Source organism: Mesoplodon densirostris, chromosome 7 (genome assembly GCF_025265405.1).
Source record: "Mesoplodon densirostris isolate mMesDen1 chromosome 7, mMesDen1 primary haplotype, whole genome shotgun sequence".
NCBI lineage: Eukaryota > Metazoa > Chordata > Mammalia > Artiodactyla > Ziphiidae > Mesoplodon > Mesoplodon densirostris.
In genome coordinates, this window is record NC_082667.1 from 2,823,533 (window position 1) to 2,847,874 (window position 24,342).

Below are 24,342 nucleotides of genomic sequence, written 5' to 3' on the forward strand. Positions count from 1 at the left end.
GTCCAAGTCCACGTCCCCCTCCTCAGGACTGCAGAAGTGTCTCTACACTGGCCCACCCGCTTTGGTCCCTGATCAGCTAGAGGTTCCTTCTAGAACACAAGAGCTTAGGACCCTGCCACGGCACGCAGAGCCAGCCCACGTGCTTGCAATCAGTGTATCATTTCCTTACGCGTCCCACGTATTGGGTGCTATCTGCCCTCTCCCACACACGCAGACCCACGTGCGTACACACACGCCTGTGCACGCCTGTGTCGCAGCCCATCGCCAGGCGGTGGGTGTGTGGTGGGGGGGGGGGACTCCAGCCCCTTGGATCCTGCCAGCTCATCCTCAGGACGCTGCGGAGGAGTCACCTCCTCTGAGAAGCCCTCCTCCCCAGCCCTGCGCAGAGGAGCCTCACCCAGAAGAACTTCAGCAAGTTTCTCTGAGAGGCTGTGAGTGCCCCGGGGCTGGGAGTGGGTCCAGGGGGAGGGCAGTTGCAGGGCTAGGAGAGCACTTTTCCCACACTCCCTGGGACCAGGAAGCTCCCTGCCCACAGAGCCTGTCATGACAAACACTTAGGCTGGATCCCATTGCTTCTGCTCCAACCAGTTCCACGCCACCCGTAGGCCCTGTGTGACGCAGGGAGAGGTGAGTAACCAGCCCCTTCCTGCCCACCCCACGCATTTGGACTGAAGTCTTCCTCCACCTCAGGCCCACTCTATGGCCCACTCCCCTGCAGACTTAGGGCCCCCTAGCCCCTCCCTGAAAGGCCCCACAGCAGGCCTGGGGCTCCCCGGCTCCAGGCTTAACTGCTGGACTTTGGCCTGCCCTCCCGGGCCCTGCAGGGGTGGCTCGGAGGCTGCCTGCCCCTCCTGTCTCAGGCTTCTCGACCCTGAAGTTAGAAAACTGGTGAGCTGTGGTTAGCACACGGCGGAGGGGATGTTGGTTTTGACACTTGGCCTGGCTCTGGGCTGCAGGGCAGGTGGTGGAGTAGCAGAGTCCTGCATGGGCATCTGGTTACTTATCTGAGAAATCGTGCCCGGACCCAAGGGGGAGTCTGTGTGCCCCCCGGGGGGCTCCGGCAGGGGCTCTGGGTGGCTGCAAGGGGGCCCCGCACGGTCCCGTGGAGGGACGCGTGAAGCCATGTGAACCTGCATACCGTGGGGCTCTGATGGCCTTGACCAAGCCGGTGAGGTCGCCACAGAGTGAAATGAGGAAAACCGGCGTCTCAGGAACTCCCAGCAGCCTCCTGCTCTGCGGGGGTGGCGGGGGAGGGGCCCAGGAGCGGTTCCCAGAAATGCTCTTCTCTCCCTGCCCCTCCTCGAGGTCTCTTTGCAGACCCTAGGCTGGGGGCAAGCTGGGGGGCAAGCCAAGCATTGCCCCCACCCCTACCCCTCCCTCCACCCCTCCCCCTCCCTCCACCCCTCCCCCTCCCATCCTTCTTCCCAGCCCGTCTCGAGTCCCTCCGCCCCCTCCCCCTCCCCACCCTGCCCACCCCAAGCCCGGACCGGACACCAGTACTGCTCGAGAGATCTGAGTTCCGGCCTCCCCCGAGGACCTGGGAGAAAAGCTGGAGGGAGCCGGTCCGGGCAAAGCCGGGCCGGGGAGGGAGCAGGCGGCGCAGGGTCCAGGGCCGCGGAGTGGGGCGGGGCCCTCGGGGGGGCGTGTCAGGTTTGGCCAATGAGAGTGCGGAGGCCGGGAGGGGGCGGGAGTCAGCCTCCGGGACGGGGGAGCTCATCCCTGGAGGGTGGGTGTCCCAGGTCCCCCCGCCCGCGGAGGGCGGGTGCCCGAGCCCTGCCCCGGAAGGGCCAGGCCGGAGCTCACCCCAGGAGGGCTCACCTCACCAGGACGGTGCCCAAGCTGACCCCTGCGAAGGCAGGTACCCGAGCTCGCTCCAGCAGAGCGGCCCTTGACCCACACCCTGCGCGGTGTCGAGCCCCTGCCAGCTGGGTGCCCCTGACCCGCTGCTCTCAGCCTCTGGCCCACTCCCCGCCAAGCTCCCCGCACCCCGGGTCCCCTCCTTGGTGTCACCCCATCCCCACCCCTGGCCCAGGTTCTGAAGGCCGCCCTTCTGCCCAACCGTACAGCCGAGTGTTCATCTGGCAAAATGTTGTGGAGGCCTCCGTGGAACCGTGGAATCTGGCGCCAGCCGATGGGGGTGGGGGGAGCAGACAGGGCCCTGCTGTCGGAGGTGAGGCAGAGCTGCCCTGCCTGGGGGCCTGCGAGGCTGAGCTGTTGCCCAACCCCACCCCCCGGCCACTCCAGAAGCCCCTCTGGTTCTGGCTGGAGGAGCTGGGCAAAGTAGGCCGCACGCTGAAAGCCGCTCCGTACCGGCGGGGGGAGGGTGCACTGTGGGCCTGAAGACACCCCAAGCCCCCAGCACAGAGACCCAGCCAGCCCCTTACCCACAGGAGTCACCTACCTGAGCCGCAGTCGGCAACCACTCTGGGCCTCTGGTTCCCTCTAAAAATGGGGCACTGAGACCAGCCCATGCTGGAGGGGAGGGTCCCTGTCTCCGGTTCCATGGTGGCTGTGTGCCCAGAGACCCAGAGTTGTCTGTCGTGGAGGGGGAGAGCCATTTGTGGTCTTCTCCAAGAGCCAGACTGGCCCTAGGTCGCACGGCGAGGGGCTGGAGATGCCCCGTCCGGCATCCCCGTCCTCTCCCACGGGCCCTCTCAGGGCCACCTGCCTCCTGCCCCATGACTCAGCACCTTTGCCCAGCACAGCAGGACTTTTGCCCCCTGCCCGCTCCTGCAGCCTCCTGTTCGGATCCCTACAGGGTCTCCCAGCAACGCCTGCCCAGGATGCGGGAAGTCAGGGCCTCCAGGGGCCAGGGCCAGTCCCCCAGCAGGATTGGCACTCTGGGCCTGTCCTGGGTCGTGCTGCTCACGTACGCGCTGGCAGCCCTGGAGCTCACCTGCCTCTTCATGCAGTTCTCCATCCTGCCGGTGAGAACCCCTCCACAGGCAGCCTGGCCACCGGCATGCCCTCGCCGTCCCTCTCACCCTCCATCTCCGCCCTGGTGGTGGCTGGGGGTCGGGCCCCATGCCACCCAGGCTCCTCTCGCTGGGGATCCCTTGCCGAGCTGGAGCTAAGTTAAGGCACCTGGGAACTATGCCTCTGGACACCCCCCTTCAGCATGTCCTGGGCTCTGGCTGCACCACCAGCTGTCCTCATGACAGCCCCCCTCCCCACGGCTGCCCTAGCGCTGCTCCTCCCGACCCGCCTGGGGGCATTTGCCCTACTGATCCGCCACCCCGACACCTGCTCAGCTCACTTCCTAGTCCCACTCAGGCCTCTGCTCAGGTCTCCTCCAAGGCGGGGCCCTCCCTCCAACACCTGCCAGGTACCCGGGGTCACTTGCCCTCCCGTCCTGGCTGGTCCGTCCTCATGCAGCTTGCCCACACCCCACATTGTACTTCATGGCATTAGATTATTTCTGTCTCTCCAACCAGGATGTGAGGGCAGGACTGATCCAGCTCATTCTTTGCCGCCTCCCTGGATCTGGAATTCTGCCTGACCATAGCTGCCCCTTGGTTTAAGTGGCCATTGTGGCTTGCTGGGCCCGGGCACCCATCCTCCTCCTCCGTGCACTCTTGTTTATTCATTCAACACCGCCCTGTGGGGCCTCACCCTCCTGCGGGAATAGCACCCAGGGGACTTTGGAAGACCCAGAGCCCCAGAGGTCCTTATCTGTCTGGTCCGGGGGGGACCATGGCACTAGCCACTGGCCACTCACCAGGAGATTCTGATGAGCAGCCTGGGCCTGGGGATCTGGGTGGGAGGGGGTATTGCCTTCGTCACAATTCCGGCCTTGGCAGGGCTCCCTGGCCAGACAGTGAGCCCAACTCCCCCGCTTCCCAAGCCCAGCTCACTTCCACCGAATGGCTTGGTCTGAGCCCTTTCTCCTCTCCTTGGCAGCCAGGTGGCCAGGGCAGGTGCCTTGCTGTCCTCATCATAACATGGGTGACGACCATCCCTCCCTCGGAGAGTTGGTGCTGGGGCGAGGAGAGAACAGCTGAAATCCTTAGCACGCGGGGCACAGAGCAGCTGCTGGTGCCACCCCCCCTCCCACTGGCTCTCCCAAGAGGGGCTCGCAGGTCCTCTGAGCACCTGGTCTCAGAACTCAGAATACCGCAGAGTGCACCGTGCGCCCCTGCCGCTGGCGGTCCTGAGCGCTGGTGACACCCACCGGCAGTAAACAATGCATAGTTAGACTGTGCTGCAGGAAGGGCGCTGGGGGTGCCGAGGAATGTGGCAGGTTTGGGGTCAGCAGGGCCTCCCTGAGAAGGCGACCCTGAGCGAAGCCTTAAAAGAGACACAGGAGTGAGCTAGCCAGTGCAAAGGCCCTGGGGCAGTAGTGGGACAAGTGCTGGAGAGGGGTGAAGGAGCTGAGCTCAGGGGTTGCTGATGGATGGGATACAGGTGTGCGAAAAGCAGGGGGCTCAGGGCTGACACTGCGGATTGGGACCTGAACCCTGGGAAGGGTGGAAGCATCAACGGTGGAGCAGAGAAGCTGGTCTTGGAGGGAGACCGGGAGTCAGTTGTGGACGTGCTGAGCTCCAGGTGCTTTTAGACACCACGTGCAGAGCCAGAGTAAAATGGGATTTGCCCTCGCCCATTTGAGGTGTACCCCAAAGAGGGGAAGGAGGGGCCAGCAACTGCTTTCACCAAGTACCGAGTCCCTGGAGCCTGGACCCAAAGCCCCTGTTGGGCTCCCCGCTACAAGATAAGCAGCCGGTTACCCCAGGGCCGCTGAGTGCCAGTGCCACGGGTCCCCCACGTGTGCTGCGGAGTGGTCAGAGCCAGACCCTCAATTCCCACCCACCCTGCTCAGGGCTACCCCTCCTACGCCCTGCCCATGGAGGACCCCAGATTGCAGATGCTGGGGTCCTTCCAGGCCCTTCCCATGGACCCCGCCTATGTTTCAGTACCTGTCCCGGAGGCTGGGCCTGGACTCTGTTGCCTTCGGCTACCAGCAGACCATCTTTGGCGTGCTTCAGCTGTTGGGCGGGCCCGTGTTTGGCAGGTACCATGGGGCAGGGAAGTGTGGGGGCCCTCACCCCATGATGATCCAGGCCCGCCCTTTGGAGGTCATGGCCTGGGTTATGCCAGGTTCCCAAACCTCACACTGGGCCCCACTAGAGAGATGGCATCTGCTGCTTCACGGATGGCCAGCCCGAGGCACAGAGCGGCTTTAGTCCCTTTAAGGCTGGGTTAAGCCCCTGCTCCCAGGGTATCCCCACTCCTAACTTCCACAAATTCTGGTTTGTGGCCAGACCCAGAGAGGATTTAATTGGTGAGACCCTCGTGGCTATAAATGCCCCGCCCCACTGAGCCGGGGGGCCCCACCAGCAACTTTTCTGGAAAAGAATATTCTGGGGACTGGAACCCCCCAGACTCCCGCTAGCCTCAGTGGGGTCGCTGGGCTCAGGGGTGTGACAGCAGACATCCTCCCGCAAAGCCTGCCGTGGACAGATCAACGTGGCAGGAGTCAGATTTTTAGAGTTACTCCACGGAAAAGAAGGGTCTCCAGACCCGGTAACATCGGACAGAGCAGAGGCCCCGGGGTGGGGTGGGGGGGGCGGTTTCCCAGGCTTGAGCCTGGGAAGCGCTTTCTGTAAAATAAACACATGCCCTTGGTCCATTTGCATCCCACAAGTTATTCACATAGGTGTGGGAATGACCGTGTGGGTCAGACCCCCCCCCAACGAGGTCACTGAAAACTGTCCCACTGGAAGGATGGAGAAACAGGCCCTGAGAGGAGGCAGCCCAGCAGCCCAGCAGGGCCCCGGGCGCCCCCGCCCACCCTTGCAGCACCGGGCCTCCCTGATCAGCCCCGTGGGAGCACTGCGGCCCGGTTCCCCGGCAGTGCCAAGGGGTTGCTGTGGGGCCGAGGAGCGGGAAGCCTGCCTCACACCTGTGAGGGTCACAGGTGTGGGGCCCCCAGGTTCGCAGATCAGTGTGGGGCGCGGGCAGCGTTCACGCTCTCCTTCCTGGCGTCCTCAGCGCTCTACCTGCTCCTGGCGGCCGCCTGCAGCCCGGCCCTGCCCGGCGTGGCCTTACTCTTTGCCTCGCGCCTGCCTGGCGCCCTCATGCACACGCTGCCAGGTAGGGCCAGGTAGGGCGCCTTCCGGCCTGCTGGAGGACTATGGGTGGGGGGCGGCAACACGTCGGAATAGCCAGGGCCAAGGGTGGGACCGGAGGGAGGCGGGGGAGCTTGGTGTGGGCGTGGCCTGAGCCAGGGGTTGGGGCGGAGACCACTCCCAGGGTGCCGGTCTAGTCTGGAGCACAGTACCGGGATGGAGGGGTGATGTGGGGGCGTAGCCCACGGAAGGGGGCAGGTCCGAGGTGAGGAATGATGGGGTGTGGCCTGTGCCGCGACCAGGGTGGGGAGCACGCGGCCTGGGGGCAGGTCGGGGTCCCGCGGGTGATGTGGGGGGTGGCAGGGGGAGGGGGCAGGTCAGCTGAGTGGAGTGGTGTGAGGGTGTGGCCTGTGGCTCGGGTCTGGGGTGTGGGAATGGCGAGGCGTGGCCTGGGTCCGTAGGCCGCAAGACGGTCGGCGAGGGGGCCACACTTGTCAGCCCCCCATCCCACCCTGTAGCTGCCCAGATGGTCATCACGGACCTGTCTGCACCTGAGGAGCGGCCCGCGGCCCTGGGCCGGTTGGGTCTGTGCTTCGGCGTTGGCGTCATCTTCGGCTCCCTGCTCGGCGGGACCCTGAGCAGCACGTGCGGGTGAGTGTCCGGCGCGGGGACCCGGTCGTGGCGGGGTCGGGGGGGCGCCGACGAGGCAGGGTGTGGGTACAGGTCAGGACGGCCAAGGCTAGGTCAGTTCTGCGCCGCGCTCCGGCCCTCGGCCCGGCCCCGCCACTTCTCCGGGCCTTGGTTTCCCCATGTGCACGCTGAGCGGGTGGGGTCCATGGGAGGGTGACCTGCAGGAACCTACAGCTGGGGGTGGCCATCCGGGGCGTGGCCCTGCGGTGGGCGGGGTCCAAGGGCTTAGCTAGGAGTGGTGGGCAGGGCCCACGGGGACGCGGCCGGCAGGGAGCAGTGCGGCCAGCAAATGAGGGAGTGGCCAGCAGGGGGCAGTGCCGTCGGCAGACGTGAGCGTGGCCAGCAGGGGGCAGTGCGGCCGGCAGACGGGCGTGGCCAGCAGTGGCGTTGCGGCCGGAAGACATGGGCGGGGCGGCCGGCTGGGGGCGCCGTCGCCACACGCTGCAGCCGCACCAGGTCCGTGCGCTCCGGCTGCTCATTCCTGGGAGGTCCCACGCTGAACCTAAAGGAACCAGACGGCAGGCCTTGGGGGCGGGGTGATGGTGCCGTCACCTCCCTGCGATGGGGATGCTATGGGCAGCCAGACCCCTTGCCTCTGGAAGGAGCGAGGGTGGCTTGCGGGGGGTAAAAAGCTAGCACGTGTGAACTAAAGGTCTCTATTGCCCTCACCCCGCGCCCCCCCACCCGGGCTTTGCGCACCCAGGGGTCGGGGGGCTAAACTCAGCTCCTGCCCAGCGTCCTGAGAGCCTGTGGGTGGCAGATTTCACATGTGGTCTGCTGAGTGGACCCCATGCCAGGGACTGACCCTGCAGAGGGGCTGCACAGAGCCGTCTGTTCCAGTGGCCCTAGTCGTGCATACCCTTGGACTTAGGACACCTGGCCCTGGAGAGGCCCTGCCTGGCCAGGGAGAAAAATCCCGCTTCCGCTGCTGCCCCCTATGCTGCCCCACCCCCGTTCCTCCCCCCAGGCGCTCCAACACCCACTCAAAACCAGCTTCCTACATAGGAATGGACTTTGCACCTTACCTTCATTCAGGCCCAAGACCTTGGTTTTGCTCTGGGGATCAAGGTGCCTGGCCCAGCTGTGGGTGGAGGCCCTGTGCCAGCTGGTGACCCGCCCACCCTGCCTAGGCCTGGATGAGCTGCCCTCGGCCTCCATTCAGGCTAGGGGCCTTCCTGGTGTCTGAACCACATATGCGTGCACTCAGCCTGAGGCCAGCACCTAGCCCTGCCATCTTGAAAGACCCTGTGCCGGGGCCCCTGGGGGCCTTAGTTTCCCCAGGTTCCCTGAGTGCCCCCAGACCAGCCCCAGACTTGGGAGCCAGATGATGGCTGAGCCCCAGGGATTGGGGGACAGGAGGGCACAGCGGCCTTGTCAAAGCAGCTCCCTCTCTCGAGGGAGGTCTGTTCAAGGCCTCTGCCCCCCACCCCCTCCGCATCATCTTCCTCAAAGCTGGGTTGGGGGTGGCCGGCTCTGCTAAGTGCTGTGAGCAGGAGGCTGGGGTGCAGAGGGCAGGACTGCTTCGTTCGTTTCCCCATCGATGTCTATTGAACACCTATTAAGTGCCCCTGGGATTCCAGGTTCTGGGATACAGTGGTGAACGAGACAGGCAAGTCCTCAGATGAAATGAACATGATGTGTATTCCTATAACGTCAGGCTGGAGGACATCTGGGGAGGCAAAGAGATAGCAAGTGCAAAGGCCCTGAGGTTGGGGAAGCGAGAAGACCCGTGTGGCTGGAGTGGGGGAGCAGGGGTGGGCAGTGGGTCAGGCCTTGGGGCCCTGGGAGGGATGAGCAGGGGCAGGGGATGACCTGGCTGCTGTGTCGAGAATGTGGAGGCTAGGGCCACCTCAGGGAGACCAGAGAGGTGGCTACTGAATCAGTCCAGGTGGGAGAGGATGGCAGGTGGACAAGGGATGGCCATGGTGGGGAGAGGGCAGGGGCAGGTTCTGGCTTGGTTTTGCTGATGGCTGGGGTGTAAGTGTGAACTCAAGGCCGTGCCCAGACTCTGGGGCTGGCCCCGGGGGAGCCGAGGGCCTCGCTGAGATCCGAGCTGCCAGGGTGCCAGCGGGAGTTGGGTCTCCGTCAGGATGAGTCTGGTGCTCAGCAGACACTTGAAGGAACCCCAGAGTGGGTGGCTGGGTGGGGGAGTCTGAGTTGGAGGACAGTGGGGCTGTGTCTTCGAGTGGGTGGCTTCTTAGCCCTGGGAACTGCTTAAGATGGAGGCTGGTGCCCGGCACTTCATGTTAGAAGCCGGGGATCAGGAAAAGGTACCAGGAGGACCAGAAGGGAGGGTGATCCAGGGAGACATCCAGGCTTGTGGGCCAAGGATGGGACCCTGCGCCCGTGACGGATTCCGCCTGAATCAGGGCTGCCTCTCTCCATGTGCGATGAGGGCGGAAGCCTGATTTGGTAGATGGACCAGGGTCAAGAGAAAGAGGGCCTCTTTGTCCCCAGGGAGGGAAGAAAGAGGGTCAGGGACTGCAGAGTAAGGAGGGGCACCAGGGGCGTGAGGAGGCTGCTGGGAAGGGAGAGACGAGACCGGGAGGAGCCCCGCTAGCTGCCCCCCACACCGGGACGCTCAGCGCCCAGACTCGGAGTTCACCTCCCAGCCCAGCCACCTGCTACGGTGGGCCATGAGCAATGCCCCTCCCCCCCAACCCCCAACACACACACACACACACGCAGAGGCCTCCTCTGGCCAGCCCCACCCCACGTTCCCTCCTGACCTTTTCTCCAGCCCAGCTGCTGACCCAGAAGGCACCCTCACTTCCCTCTCCCTCCCAGCGGCCCCCCAATCCACCCCCACCCCTGCCCTCACCTTCCTGAGCCTCCCACCAGCTTCCCTTCTTGCATCCCAAGATCTAAGGCGCTGTATACGCGTCCTTTGACAGGTGGGGAAACCGAGGCCCCGGAGAGGGTAAGACTCCCCCATGGAGCTCCCAGTCCCCATCCAAGGCCCAGGGAAGGTGGGCTCCGGGACCCTGACGCCCCGTGGCAAGGGCAGACGCCCCATCTCCCTTGTCCAGCCTCTGCCGGCCCGCAGCCTGCCCTGCCTCTTGGCAAGGCCCAGGCGAGATGTAAAGGCCACCTTCCCGCCCCCCGTTCTTCGATCAAAACTGAGGCACGGTGTGAGGTCTCCCTGGCTGTTCCTCCCTGCCCACCTCCACCCCGGCCCCCTAAAGGCCCCTAAAGTCCCCAGCCGTGCCCCACCCCCTGCTGGGAAGCAGGTGGAAGGAGGAAGTGGCCTTGGCAGCCACTGCCGAGGGCTGGGTAGTGGTATAACTGGTTTGGGCCCAGTTTGGAGCTCAGGGCTGGGAGGCCTAGCTCCCATGGAGGACCCAGACCTGGGCCCTGAGTCATTTAGCAGGTGAGGGGGCAGCTCTGTGACTCATGTCCCCGAGCCTGGCACCTCACAGCCTGGGGAGGCCTCCATCATCCCCTCCCCCAAGTGGGCCGTTTGCCTCTGGGGTGGGCGGCACCAGCCTGCTAAGCCCACCAGAGCTGGGTCCCGGGTCGGGGGTGCTCAGGGATTTGAGAAGTGGGGGCCCACCTGTCAGACGCCACTGATGGTGGGGTCAGGCAGAGCCCAGGCCTGATGGCTGGACTTAGTGTGTGGGGGGGTCTTTGCAGGACCCCCTGCTTCTCTGAGTGCTGAGGGGCTGCTGCACACAGGCCACAGGTACAGCTGGGCCCGCAGTCCAGCCCCCAAAGGCTCTGTCCCCCCGGAGGTGGCCCACCAGGGTGGCCGCTCCTTTAGGTCCAGCCACAGACCCTTGAGGTCAGGCAAACCGAGGCCTCAGTGTCACCAGCTGGCCCTCCTGGGCACTAACTGGCCGGCGTGTGGTCCCCCTCTGACCCCAGCCCTGCGCCGCACCCAGCGGGCCCTGTTGACTCGGCTGGTGTGACCCCGCTGCTTATCTGGAGGCCTGGGGGGAGCCAGTCGACCCGAGAACCGTATATCGGCCCTTGGTCCGGGGAGGAAATGGGAAACCCTTATCCTGCTGACGGAAGGTTTCCACCCCAGTGACATGGCAGCGTCCCTGGAGTTAATGAGTCGACATCTAGGGCTGCCCTGAGCGGCTCTGGGACAGGGGTGACTCACGGGTCACCCAGGCTGCCTACCCCACTTGGTGCTCGAGGTGGCTCACCGCGGGTGCGTGGGGCCAGCCAGGCCTGCTGTCTTCCCTCCCCACCCCGGGGCCCGCGCCGCCCCTGCAGACAGAATGCGGGTGTTTCAGGCACTAGGGAGGTCCACGGACAGGGCACAAACGGCTGAGAGTAGCGGGGCTGGGAACCTCAGCCTAGACCTGTCAGCCGGACAGTGTTCCAGGCAGAGGGGAAGCCCGTGCAAAGGCCCCGGGGCAGGAAGGAGGTTGGGGCTTGCCTGGAGGCCTGTGTGGGCAGAGGCTCAGGGGACACAGAGGGCTGCAGAGGGTTAGGCCAGACACAGCGTTAGGGCCTTTTTCTGGGACTCGGAAACCAGAGGGGGGCTGACGTCCCACAAGATGGGGTGGACCCACAAGATGTCCATTTTCAGACACCGTTCTAGCCACAGGGCCATGGACTGTGGATCAGGAGAGGCAGGGGGACTTCTCCCCGGTGCCTCTCAGGAGCCCCGCACGGCCAGGCTTCCCATGAAGCCAGCTGACCCCAGCCTGCCCTTCAGGTTGGACAGGACAGGGGTACGCAGCCCGGGAGGCCCTGAGCCCCACCTGCGGCCAGGCCGGGGGACCTTGGCTGAGTGCCATCCCCTCTGGGAGCCCCGGAGCAGGCGGGGAGGGAGGGCAGCTCCAGCTTCAGGAGGAGTTGTCCCCTCCAAGCCGGGCAGGAGGCGGACGGCGTCAGGCTCAGAGTCCACACTGGGTGGGCAGGTGGCCAGGCCTGCCACCCTCCTGACAATGTCACATCGGCAACTTCCGGGCCCTCGAGATAAGGATGAAAGTGGCGTCTGTGGCCGCTGCCGTTTGACCAGCACCAGTGGCAGCCGTGGTCAGTTCCAGAGGCCTCCCTCTGCGGGACTCGGGGTGAGCTGCCTCCAGGACAGCCTTGGCGTGGGACAGGGGGTCCCGGGAGGGTGGCCCCTGGGAGTCTAGCCCTCATTTGCATCTGAGGAAAGGAGATCACCCAGCAGGGTAGCTACAGAGAAGGGACAGAGAATTCGGGTGCCCTGAGTCTGGCCCGGGACCCTTTCAAGGTGTCCATGGGTCCATCCGTCCAGTCTCCCGTCCATGCATTCAACCAAAAATAAAAGGGGGTGGGTGGACAGAGACACGCTAACAGTGCCTGCCTCATGGTCAGTGCCCGGTTTGTAAAAACAGTCCAGTGAGCCAATGGACAGGTGGCCCAGAGCCCCATCCTGCGCGATTGGCGTCCCAGAGGTCCCCAGGGCCAGAGGCAGACTCTGGGGGTGGGCTGACTGAAGGCCCCTGGGGAGGGGCTCCCGAGCTGTGTCTCGGACGACAGAGCAGCAGTGGGTAGGGGCACGAGGCTGGAGGGCATCCCCACCGAGAAGGCCCCCGTGTGGGACCCGGGGCTGCCACGCTGTCCTCCCGTCTGTTCACTTTCCTTTCTGGCATTTTGTCTGGGGGAGTCGGAGAGCATTCTGGGTGCGGAAGGACACCCAAGCCTCCTCCCCTGGGGCATCTGTGGGCCCCAACGCCCTCCCAGGGCCCCCCAGGGTCCCCATGTCCCCTTCGGTTCACTGGCCGCCACACAGGGACAGGAGAGATCTCTGGAGAAGGGGCCTGGCTCCCTGCCACCCGCCCCTCACTTGTCACCAGCCTCCCAAAATAGCCATCTAAGTGGCCGCCTCTGCTCTCACGCACTTCCGGGGCATCTGGCAAAGAAAGCTGGTTTTGTCCCTGCCCAGGCAGTCCCGGAGCAGTGACTTGTGGGCCTCTGAGGCCACAGTCCTGAAGAAAGGGCCCCTCTCTCTGACGGTGGCCTGTGGGGCCCATACCCGGCCTCATCCCTCCCCTGGGTCCGAGCAGAGGCCTCACTTTGGGGTCCAGTGCCCTCTGACCCTTCCCACCTGGCAGCCAATGGACTCGCCCACTTGTCCGGAACCGGAACCCCTGCCGCCAGAAAGCCCAAATGTCCAGCATCCTGGGCAGTGGGTATCGGCTTGGGGGCCAGAGATGGGCCCGTGTGGGAGGGGAGAGGTTGGTGGCACATACAGACTGGACAGTGCTGGCTGCAGCACTGACCAACTGTGTGAGACCGGGCAGGTCCCAGCCCCAGAAACAAGGGGCTGCCGAGGCCCGTTCTCTGGTGCTGGAGTCCCCACTGGCTTCCCTGCCTGGGGTTCCTGCAGGAGCCGTGCACGTGTATGTATGCAGGTGTGTGCGCGTGTATGCACCTGTGGTGGAGTGGGGGCGGGGGAGTCCTCTCTTTGAACTCCGAGGAAGGTCACAGGCAGCTTGTGGCTGCCTCACTGAAAGTGCGGAGGGCGTCTCCCAGGACACTGACAAGTTCTGGGGCAGGACTTTTGTCGTCCATTTAGTCCACGCTCTGATGCCCACTGGGGTCTCGGCACAGGGTCCCACCCAGGCCCACCTGCCCTTGGGGGCAGATACTGACCCTGGAGTAGAGCAAGCCCTTCTTAGAGGACAGGGCGCCCGCTGGGGAAGAGGGGCAGGGCCTCACAGAGAGGGCCTTTGCAGGATGTATAGGAGTTTTCTGTGCTTCAGAGGGGCAGGGTGTTCGGCTGTGCACAGGCCTGGCGGTCGAAGCAGCCTGGCTCAGTATGAATCTTCTGTTTCACTCCTTGTCTTCCTCCAGCCCTCAGGAGGAAACGGTGACAATCAGAGGGGCCAGGCCCCAGTGCCTTTGTCCCCAGGTGACACGGGCTGCCTGGAGCTGGAGACCGAGGTCTGCCCGTGCGGTCCAGAGAGGTCGAGGGCTGAGTTTCCATGTAGTGACTCACGGAGGGGAAATGCTCCCTCAGAAGTGACAGCTGAGTGCCTGAGTCACGGCCCTTGGTGCCACTGTGGGCAGGCAGGAAGGCACCCTGAGGGCTGTGTCCTAGGTTTATCGGGGGGCCAAACGCCCCCCTACCCCATGGGCCCAGCCTGCCCCGCCCCCTCCAGGAAGTGGTGGTGGGGTGCTCCTGAAGCCCCCTAAGTGCAGGCCTGTCCTCCCCGAGGAGGGGAAGGAGGCATGACAATCCCCAGGATGCAGATGGGGCTGCAGGGGGTCCCACAGTCTTCCTCGTGGGTGGGTGGAGCTGAGATTCAAACCCAAGCCCCTGCCCACCGGGCACGTCAGCCCCCGTCCCTCCGGCCCCTCTTGGCGCCCTGGCCCCAGTGCCACCTGACATTTTGCTCACCGTGAACCAGCATCCTGCCTCACCTGGGTCCCCGAGGGCAATGGTCACTTTCTCAGCCGCCCTCCTCCACCCCAGGCGGCCCCTCCAGTCCCACCAGAGGCCGGAGGACTGAGGGTTCTGGGAATGAGGCCCTTTCCCCCGGGAGCCTCAGTCTCCTGCTCTACAGGGTGGGGAGGACCCTTGGCGCTGCCAGGGTTGTCTGGGGAGCATCCTCCCTGCTGCTTCCAATTCCGCGGAACACAGCCCCCAGGCCTCTAACACCCTTGCCCAAGCCGGGAGCAGTGGGTGCACACCGCCCAGCAGCCCGGTCCTTCGGGGGCCTTTCTCACCCCTCAGCAGCCTGGGAGCCAGACGCCCCCTAGAGAATCGCCACCCGTCCCAGGCCTCTGCCCAGCCCTTCTGGGGCTCACATTCTGGCGCCCCCTGCCACCCATCCTCAGAGGCCACCAGGACCCGTGTGCTGTATCCACAGCCTGAGGGTCGGGAAGGCAAGAGCTTCCTCTGTTTCTTCATCCATCACCTCATGAATGTGCCCTGAGGGTCCCGTGGCCTGGCCTCCAGTTCGAAGCCTGCGAGGACAGGAGTGGTGGGGTTTGAGCTGTTCTCAGCTGTTAGAGCCTGAGTGTGACTGAAGGGGCAGGTGGGGGAGATGCTGCAGGTGACACCTTGTGCACTGGGGCCTGAGCCCTGTGTGACCACAGCTGTCGTTCACAGGATTCAGTGTCCGGTCATCGTGGCTCTTGTGGTCAACCTCCTGGGAGCCATCCTCAGCTTCACCTGCATCCCCACCAGCACTAAAGGGGCCAGCGCCCATGCCCAGGCTGCCCTGCCAGGTAAGCGGCACCAGACACACCCCAGCAGATACACACAAAGGAGGCCCCACCAGGTACATCCCGCTGGATCTACCCTACCAGACACACCTCACCGGTTACACCCCACCAGGTATGCCGCTTCTGGATGCTTGGCCAGTGTGAAGTGTGAGCCCTCCCCTCCCACCAGCCAGCAACCTGGACCTCGGGCTAGGTCTCCCCCAGCCCGGCCCACCCTTCAGGGAGAGTTTGCCAAGAGCACGATGTGCCAAAGCATCCCTGGTGGCTTCTCATCTGCGGGGTCAGAGGGGTGTGCTCCAGGCAATGGGCCTGGGGCATTCGGGGCCACTCAAGCCCTCTTTTCTTCCTTGGGCCCCTCCAGGATGCTGGGCATCTCCCAGCTTCGGACACCACTGGAGCTGAGCCTGGGAAAGACCAGGAGGGACCTGGGATGGGGCGGGCATGGCGAGCCAGGGTCCTGAGGCCCAGAGCAGTCGGTCACTGTGCTGTATGGGGGACCGTGAGGGTGCCGGCTTCAGGAGCACAGCCTCCGGGGCAGGGTGCCGAGGCGGGGAGGCTGCAGAGCTCACTCAGGTTAGAGCCTGTGGGCTCAACGTGCCTCCCAGGCCCCACGAGGAGAGGTCGGGGCTCAAGAGGGACGTCCCCTCCAGGGCGTCCCAGCCCAGCCACTTTGGCCTGGCACAGAGTGGGACCCCATGCCTCTTGGCCTGGTGACCGAGAGCTCTGGAGAGACCCACCTGGGACAGGAGACCCCTGAGCCCTGGCTGTGATGGAACAGCCCAGAAAGAGTAAAGAGGGAGGGCCTGGGTGGGGGCCTGGCCTGCAAAGGCACAGAGGAAAAGGGCCGAGGCATAGGAGAACCTGGGAGAGGCAAGCAGGGGGCACCGCCACACCCAGCTGGGAGGCTATGACGTGACACCCAAGCATCCTCCGGATCAGGGTAAGGTGGCCGCTCCCGGCCGAGGCTGCCTCACCAGCCTCGTCGTGCCGTCGCCCAGATCCAGGGCCAGGCCGGCAGCAGCTGCCCCGGTCATGAGGGTTTGGGGAGTGAGAGCCTCCATCGCTTGGAGCCCAGGTCCAGGCCAGGCTGCCCCCTGAATTCAGAGGTCCCCAGGGTCAGCAGGGCCTGAGGCCCAGTCCTGAGTGTGATGAGCCGCCCGGGGCTCACAGGGGTGCTGCTGGGAGGCACGCTAGGAGAAGCCCACGTCCCCGGTGGGGGTGGGGCGCCGGGCAGCAGGAGTGCCTCCTCCGCACCCAGTGGGCCCTGGGCCGCGGGCTGTCCGGTGCTACCGTGGCCTCTCCTGGTGCCTCAGGGAAACCCAGGGCCAGCGTGTTTGACCTGAAGGCCATCACCTGCCTGCTGCTGCAGCCCGGCGTCCTGCCGGTGTTTCTGGTCAAGGTCATCTGTGGCTTCCCCTCAGGTGAGTCCCAGCCGCCCGGCCAGTGTCCAGAGCCCGGTGCGGCTGAGAATTCGGGGCCGCGGAGACGGAGGTCTGCAGCCCGCACGTCACCCCTTCGCTCTGCCCTGTGTCCCACACTCCGAGACTCCACTGGGCCCTATCCAGTCACAGCTGTCCCAGAGAGGGTGACAGCCCACTGGTTCATGCAGACGTGGCTGCACAGGCCAGAAGGAGGAAGAAGCGAGGGTCTCCGTCCTTCCCTCCTGCCCCCCAGGGCCCTGCTCGGGCCCCAGTTACCCCTGCTCTACAGAAGGTCTCGCTGCCCGGGCCTGTGGCTTCCAGGGCCTCTCAGGACAGTCCGGGAGGTGGGAAAGACGGAACGTCTGCAGGTGGACACACACGTTCTCGGTGGAACTGAGGGCATCCCTGACCACAGTCGTGCCCAGTAGCGACCGCTCAGAGCCCCCATCTGGGGTCCTCCAGCCAGGGGAGCAGTGCAGAGGACAAGTCGGCGAGGCAGGGTTGACAGGCGCTCAGGTGCTCCCACACTGGCGCTAAAGGGTTAACCCCTCGGCCCAGGAAGTTCTCTGTCCAGGCAAACTGGGCAAGCCCCCCGCCCAGCTCCATCTGTGACTCAGGATGGCTCAGTGGGGCACAGTGACGGGAACCCAGGTCACCGGCGTCAGTTCTGGGGCCAAATCCTCCTACATTATCAGCCCAGGGTCCCCCATCTCCCAGCCTCCACCCCCAGACGGCCTTGGGCTCTGGCCACCCTGTTCATGGGGCAGCTTCTGGCACCTTCCTGTTCACAGCCCACAGCAGCCGCGTGGGGTGGACCTGCCAGGGACGACCTCGGAGAAGGTTCACGTTGGTCTTCCCTGAGCCGGTCACCGCGGCCAAGCCCCTGGCACCGTGACGGTCACCTGCCGGGGGGAGCAGGTGTGGGCACAACTGCGCAGCCCTGACCCCTCCCCCCTGACGCCCCACCTCGCCCAGGGCTCTTCATGGTCATGTTTTCCCTCATCTCCATGGACTTCTTTCAGCTGGAGGCCGCCCAGGCCGGCTACCTCATGTCCTTCATTGGGGTCCTCCAGATGGTGAGTGGATGCCGGGCGCACAGGGTGGGCGGGGCTTTGGCACCCCACGCTCTGTGGGCTCCCTGCCCTCCCAGGGTCCTCTGGGCAGTCGGCCTGTGTTGGGGTCCCAGGACCTCACAGACCACCAGCACTCGGTTTCTCCACAGCACAGGTGCCGTGCTGCACGCCTGCCTTTGGGGTGTTGCATCCACACCTTAGCTTCTGGCTTGTCCTCCTCTCCCTGCTCGTGGCTCCAACGCCTGGGTCTGTCTGCCCACTCATCTGCCCGGAGGTCCCGTCTGAGAGGGGAGAGGGGAGACTCATCCGCAGTGGAGGCTGGCGAGCCCTTGGCCTCCCATAGGGAAACACGGCGGAGGCCCATGGTCCGCCGAGTGTCCATCTGGGCGCCGGCGGTGGACAGGTCGGGAAGGGGGCAGACCCCAGTGGTGGGGCGCATTAGAAGGAGAATGGCCAGGCTCTGCGTCCCGCCCGCCTGCCCGCCGGTCGTGTGACCATGGCGGGGACAGGTGGCGACGTGCAGCCGCCACCCGGGACATCTGCCTGACAGCCGGAGCGCAGGAGGGGCTATTCTGGGATCTGCCTGGGCGGGGGAGAGAGCGCACGCTCTCCGGAAGCGAGTGGCATTCCCAGCACCTCCAGGCCATCTGCTGCCCATGCCTCTGGGCCCAGGACTGGTCTAGACTCTGGTTCTAAAATAGCCACTCCTGGGAGGGGCTGGCCCCCACCCCACCGTGGGCCAAGAGGGCCTAGCTGGGTGGGCTGGGAAGTGCCAGCCTGGTGGAGGAAAAGAGATAAACAGAAAACAACAACAACCATGATAATACTCTAAATTGGGGGCCACTGGAGCTTTCTTCTAAACGGCTGCTCCTGGGACTTCCCTGGCGGTCCGATGGTTAGGACTCCATGCTTCCACTGCAGGGGGCATGGGTTCGATCTCTGGTCAGGGAACTAAGATCCGCGCAAGCCGTGCATTGTGGCCAAAAAGAAATAAATAACAATCTTAAAAATACAAAATAATTTTTAAAATAAAATAAACGGCTGCTCCTGCCTGCCTGGGACCAGAGCACCAGCCTGAGCTTGTCCTGGGCTCCCCGGGACCAGGAGGCCAAGCCTATAGCCTGGCTGAAGCCAGCAGACCCCTCGAGGCCCTCAGGGACAGACCCTGGTAGCCTCTGGCCTGGTTGGGGATGAGGGTGGGCCTGCCCGAGACGGACCTGGCCTCTGGCACCTGTGAGGATGGTGGTGGACAGGGTTGGAGAGCAGCGGTGGGAGTCGGGAAAGTGCCTGGGGGGGGCTGGGGACCCCAACACAGGCCGACTGTGTGGAGGAGCCTGGGGAGGGCAGGGAGCCCACAGAGCGGTGTGGGGTGCCAGGCCCCAGGCCCTAAGTCCAGCAGAGGGAAGGTGGAGGCAGCTGAGGGCCTGAGGTGCATCTGCAGGGGAGGCCCAAGCCACCTTCTCCCCCGGCCAGGGTAGAGCTGGTCACCGAGGGGCCGGGGAGGTGGCCCCACCGCTGGGTGAACCATGCCTCCCACCTGGTCCCCCACAGCTGCTGTTGCGCCTGCTGCTTCCCTTGCAGACCATTTCCTGCCCCACCTGAGGTGTGGTTGCCGCCTGATCCCAAGGGCGATCCCCCTCCACCAGCCTCCCCTCCCCTCCCCAATCTGCTGGGGTTGGGGTCTCAGGGGGTGGCAGCCCGGATGGTCCTAACACGAGGGGATGGTGGTCACCCTTCCCCCGGGGGCTGGCAGCCCTCTGTCCCTCTAGGACCCTCCGGTGAGGACCCCCCACTCGGCCTTCATCTGTGCCCCAGGCACAGCGCCGCTGCAGCGATAGGGAGCCTCCGTCGTATGCAGGGGGGAGACGGAGGCAAGCCCCCAACCACCGGCGCATCTTGTGTGTCAGGGACAACAAAACCTCAAAGGAGAATCAGGGCCCTTGGAGGGGCAGAAATGCTGCTTCAGATGGGGTTAGGGTTAGGGTTGGGGTTAGGGTTAGGGCTGGTAGGGGCTCTCCACTGGCCCACGGAGAGGCTTGGAGGGAGAGAACTTCAGACAGGGAGGGGGTGCAGGTGCAAAGGCCCTGAGGTGGCTGGGCAGGCCTGAGGGGAGAGGACTGCCCTCTGAAGACATGCGTGGGCGGTGGTCTGCAAGGCCAAGAAGGACCTAGATTTACTCAGATTTACTCGGAGTGGGTGGGACCGTTTGGAGGCTGGATGTGGTCTTACTAGCCCCCCTGCTGGGGAACTGGGTGCTTGTGGCTGATGTGATCTCCGGGGAGATGGAGGTGGCTCGGGCCAGGGCAGCGGGGAGCAGGACAGGTGAGCAGACTGGGTCTCCAGATGGGAGGGTTGGGAGAAAGTGAAATTTCTGGTGTGCTTGGTAGCTCTAGTTTCATGTAATAACCCGTAAGGCATGAAAGTTTAGGCTTTGTTTAAGTTAATGGGAAAATGGAAAGACGACCTCAGTACATTAGGGTCCTGGTCTCTGGCTCTGTATGAAAAGCTGAGGCAGATTGAAATCTCTCTCCTGGTTTGGTGGTTTCCTCTCGGGTGTAGGGCACTAAAAGACACTTGCCAAGCAGATCTTCCCTTTAAACAAACAAAAACTAAGATAAGCAAGTGTGAGAGTAGGGTTTGTTTTTTTTTTTAAAGGACATCTTTGGTTCTGGTTTGAGACAGTTTAGTTTTGCCAGGCAGGCAGCTCGCAGAGTGGTCCGTCCTGTTCCGAAGGGATGGGCCCGCCCCGTCACCCAGCCCAGCCCCGGCCTGACCCCCAGCCCCAGGGGGTGCTGCTCCAAACCCGCTGCGCCCTGGGCACTTCCTGTCTGCCTGGTGGAGGTGGCAGGGGGCCAGATAGGGAGCCTCACCCTGGCCTGGGGATGGCCCAGGGCTGGGTTTGCCCTCTGAGTAACATCCCCAGCGTCAAGGGTGTCCCTGCTCTGGGCCCTTCCTCCCCCCCAACGAGGGCAGGAAGACCTGGCTCCTGGCTGACCCTGGGGCCGGGGAGGGGGCTGCGGCCAGGAGGACGGAGCTGGGAGTGGAGGGCGGAGCAACAGTGGGGGTTATCTGGGGAGACTGGTTGCCCCCTGCTTACCTGCCCAGGCTCAGGACAAGTCCACCGCCCTGGGCTCCACCCCAGCCCCACCCCTGGCCAGCTCTGGGCCTCAGTTTACCCAGTTGTAACTGGAGCGGTGGCCTCCTGGCCCAGTCCCTGGCCCCAGTTGACAGTAGCTGGTGCGCCCGCCTGCTGGGGCCAGGCCTCCATAGGGCCAGGTGGGAGGGCGACCCCACGTGGGCACCAGGGCTCTGAGCTCGGGTCCCAATCCAGCCCCCCCTCCTCTGTGCCCTGGTCTCCCCATCTGTGAATGGGGCAGGTCCCACCTCCCAGACGAGACAGCCAAAGAGGGGGCTGAGGACGAGTGATTGGCCAGGATGGGGCACATGAGGGCCAGGTGACACGGTAGGCTTCCCAGGGCCCCAAGGGTCCCCAGGGTTGGAGTCGGGGCCACACTGGGAGCAATTTCCTATCAAAGAAGTTTTTTGCACCGTAAGCCATGGCCTCCCCCACCCCCATCAGGAGTTAACCGGCCCTTTGATTAAAATATGTTTATCACGCCTGAAACTGCAGAGATTAGTTTTGAATGTGGACCTCTGAGTGGCTGGCTGTGCACCTGTGTGTGTGCGCAGGTGCATGTATGTGTGCATATGCGTGCATGTGTGTGCGTGCACGTGCGTGGGTGTGTGTGCATGCATGCGGGTGCGTGGGTGCATGCATGTGCGTGTGTGTGTGCTTGCACGCATGTGTGAGAGACGCCCAGGCTTCTGGGCCCGTCTCCCCTGGGACTTTGAGGCCATCGTGGGTACCACAGGCCCACCCCTGTGCCCTGCGCCTGGCGCCTGCTGTGGCTGGTGGCAGTGGCCCCAGGGGCTGCAGGTGGTGGGGGAGGTCCCGCAGCTGGCCACAGCCCAGAACCCCTCCCCAGGCCCGGCTGCGCCCACCTCCACCCTCTCGCTCTCACCTAGGTCTTCCAGGGCCTGGTCATCGGGTGGCTGAGCAGCCACTTCTCTGAGGGAGCCCTGCTCCGGGCCAGCGTGCTGGTCTTCAGCGTGGTGGGACTGGCCATGGTGAGAGCTCCCGCCTCTGGCTGCCCCGCAAAGAGCAGGGTCCCAGGCCCGCTCCCCTGACCCTCTGCCGGTGCCCAGTTTGCACTTGAGCCCCTGAGCCCCCTGGCCCCCTCTACCGCGACCTGGGGCCACCTCAGTGGACCTCAGGGATGGGCAGTTCCACCCTGGTCGTGCGAGGCCCTGCAAGGCCCCCGTGACCGTGACCCCTGCTCTGCCCCTCGGCAGGCGCTGATGGCCAATGTCTTCCACTTCTGCCTCCTCATGCCCGGCCTGGTCTTCAGCCTGTGTGCCCTCAACGTGGTCACCGACAGCATGCTGACGAAGGCCGTCTCGGCCTCAGACACGGGTGAGTGCGGCATCCCAGGCCAGGTGACGGGCAGGCCCTGGGGAGACCCCGGCCCTCCTCTCTGGGAAGCTTGCTGAGCAGTTTCGGGCAAAGCAGCTGCCCTGATGTGGGACCTGCCTGGACTCAGTGGGCATTGAGTAGGGTGGGCGGCTGGGGGTCTGAGTGGGCAGGGTGGGGATGGTGGGCTGCAAGAGGGTTCAGGAGAGAATCCTGCCCACCACCCAGCCCAGCCAGGCCCAGCCAACCCTGCACCAGGCCCTGCTGATCAGCCCAGGGCCAGGCCGGGGGGAGGGGAGGAGGGCTTCCTGGAGGTGGCGTCTGGCTTGGCTGTGAAGCATGGGCAGAGAATGGCTAGAGGCCAGAGGGGGTGGCTAGCATGGGGAGCACCTCCTGTTCCCTCCCTGCGCACGGGATGTGCAGGTGCCTCCTGAGTGCACGAGTGAGGGAGTGAGTACTGCCCCCGGGGCCACCCAGTGGGACTCAGGTGCCCCCAGACGTGGACCCGCAGTCCCCCCACTCTGCACCTGGCCTTCTTTCTTGAGGCCAAGGAGTCTCCCATCCAGACTGGGGGTCCCTGGGCCCGATGCTGCCCAGGCTTCTGCCCCCGTGCTGCCCCGGGCATGGTGCAGGTCAAGGTCAAAGGCTCCTGTGGGCCGGTTGAGGTCAAAGACCTCCCTCCCTGGCAGCAGGGCCAGAAAGCTCAGGGCCCTGGCTGACCCTCCGTCCATCTACCTGCCTGTCTGGGAAGGTCGGACTGAGGTCTAGAGGCCCTGATGAAAAGGGGGAGGCTGCTGGGCAAGGCCTCTTCTCAGGACTGCCTTGGGGACCCCAAGGCCTGCCAGACCTGTGGCTCTGTGGTCCTGGGAGGCTAGACTGGTCCTGGAGGGCTTCCTGGAGGCTGTGGGCTGGCAGGTGTGAGAGGCCAGGAGGAGAGAGGAGGGGAGCAAGGCCTGGAGAGATGAGGGCAGGGCCTGAGAGGGAGGAGGGCAGAGCAGATCCAGGCGACCAGGGCCCCATGTGCCAGAGGCACCATCCCTCAGCTTGGAAGGAGCCGGAGCCGGTTCCCAGCACCAGCCTGGGAACCGGAAACCACAGAGGGGGCGGTAATTGCTCCCTGGTGTCTGCAGGGGATGTGGGCGTCGGGAGAGGATGCTCTGAAATTCCCCCTAGGCTGGCCCTGAGCCTGGGCGGGGCCTTGCCAGGCCACGCCCAGATGACCCAGGGGCAGGGCTTTCCAGCTCCCAGAGCGGAGGGCTGTGAAGCCCCTGGAGCCTGGGGCCTCGGGGCAGACGGCGGTGTTGACAGGAGCCACAGGCTTGGTGGCCCGCAGTGGGCACAGCTGACAAGGGGCGTGGAGGTAGGGGTGTCAGGTAAGAGGGGTGCAGGCAGCCAGGCGAGCCCGGGAAGTGGATGCAGAGGAGCAGGTGCGGGCCCTTCGAGTGCCCCGAAGCCCCTCCCCCACCCTGGGGGGAGTTCCCTGCAGTCCACGTGAGGGTGGGAGCCGTGTGGGTGACAGGGATGTGTGGTGGCCCACCCCGTACCCCAGCCCAGCCCTCACCGCGGTGCTTCGGGAGGCCCCTGGCTGGGATGCCCCCTCCCAGGCAGGCCTGGGGGGTCGGGGCGGGGCCTGGCCCACGACCTGGGGCCCTGTTCCCAGGCTCCTCCTGTGCTTGGGAACTTTCTGGAGCAGGGCAGAGGCTCAGCTCCCCATTTGAGAGGGCCCAGTGCTCCCCCTGTGTGGCTGGGGGGTCTGCAGGGAGGGAGCGGGGGGTGGAGGGCAGCAGGGGAGACAGGGAGGCTGTAGCTGTGTCAAGGCCTTGGGCGGCTGGGGCAGTGACGCTGAGAGACCGGCCGGGGCCGACTCGACCCTCCCCTCCCCTCCTCTCCCCTCCCCACCCCGTAGGAACCATGCTGGGCCTCTGTGCCTCTGTGCAGCCGCTGACCCGAACCCTGGGGCCCACCCTGGGAGGCCTCCTGTACCACAGCTTCGGAATCCCCGTTTTCGGCCACGTGCAGTTCGCCGTCAACTTCCTTGTCCTCCTGGTCCTCTGGAGGCAGCCTATGCCCCAAAGATGGACAAAGCCTGGTGACCGTGGCCCCCAGGCACAGACCGGCAATAAACTCCCTTAGGACCTCTTCCAGCCTGATTTCTATCAGTTGGGCAGGGGGCCTGGGGACGAGGGCAGGATGGAACCTTGGATGCTGGAGGGCTTCCTGGAGGAGAGGGCCTGCAGCTGTGCCCCAGGGCTCCAGGGAGAGCAGAATCACCCAAGTTCATCCCAGTGTGAGGTGGGTCCTGCCCCCGGAGTCTGCCACCAAGGCCAGTGAGGAGTACCCCCTGCTGCCACCCAGACAGCCCTCCCACAACATCCCCAGAGACAGGGAGCTCTGTGCTCACCCTTCACACCCCCCACCCCACACCAACCCCTGGCTGGGGCCGAGCGCGCACTGCCTGCACA

At 64.9% G+C, this 24,342-nt stretch overlaps 1 protein-coding gene across 1 annotated transcript; it reads left to right on the forward strand.

Moving 5' to 3' along the window:
* Window positions 1-1,150: 1,150 nt before the first annotated feature.
* SLC22A18 (solute carrier family 22 member 18) lies at window positions 1,151-23,973 on the forward strand. Its single transcript, XM_060104274.1, is given in 14 exon segments — window positions 1,151-1,168; window positions 2,737-2,927; window positions 4,911-5,008; window positions 5,989-6,090; window positions 6,584-6,716; window positions 14,800-14,918; window positions 16,229-16,336; window positions 17,312-17,412; window positions 20,106-20,183; window positions 20,185-20,263; window positions 21,434-21,537; window positions 21,763-21,883; window positions 23,787-23,945; window positions 23,948-23,973. Coding segments are annotated over 14 exon segments (1,437 nt in total).
* Window positions 23,974-24,342: the final 369 nt, after the last annotated feature.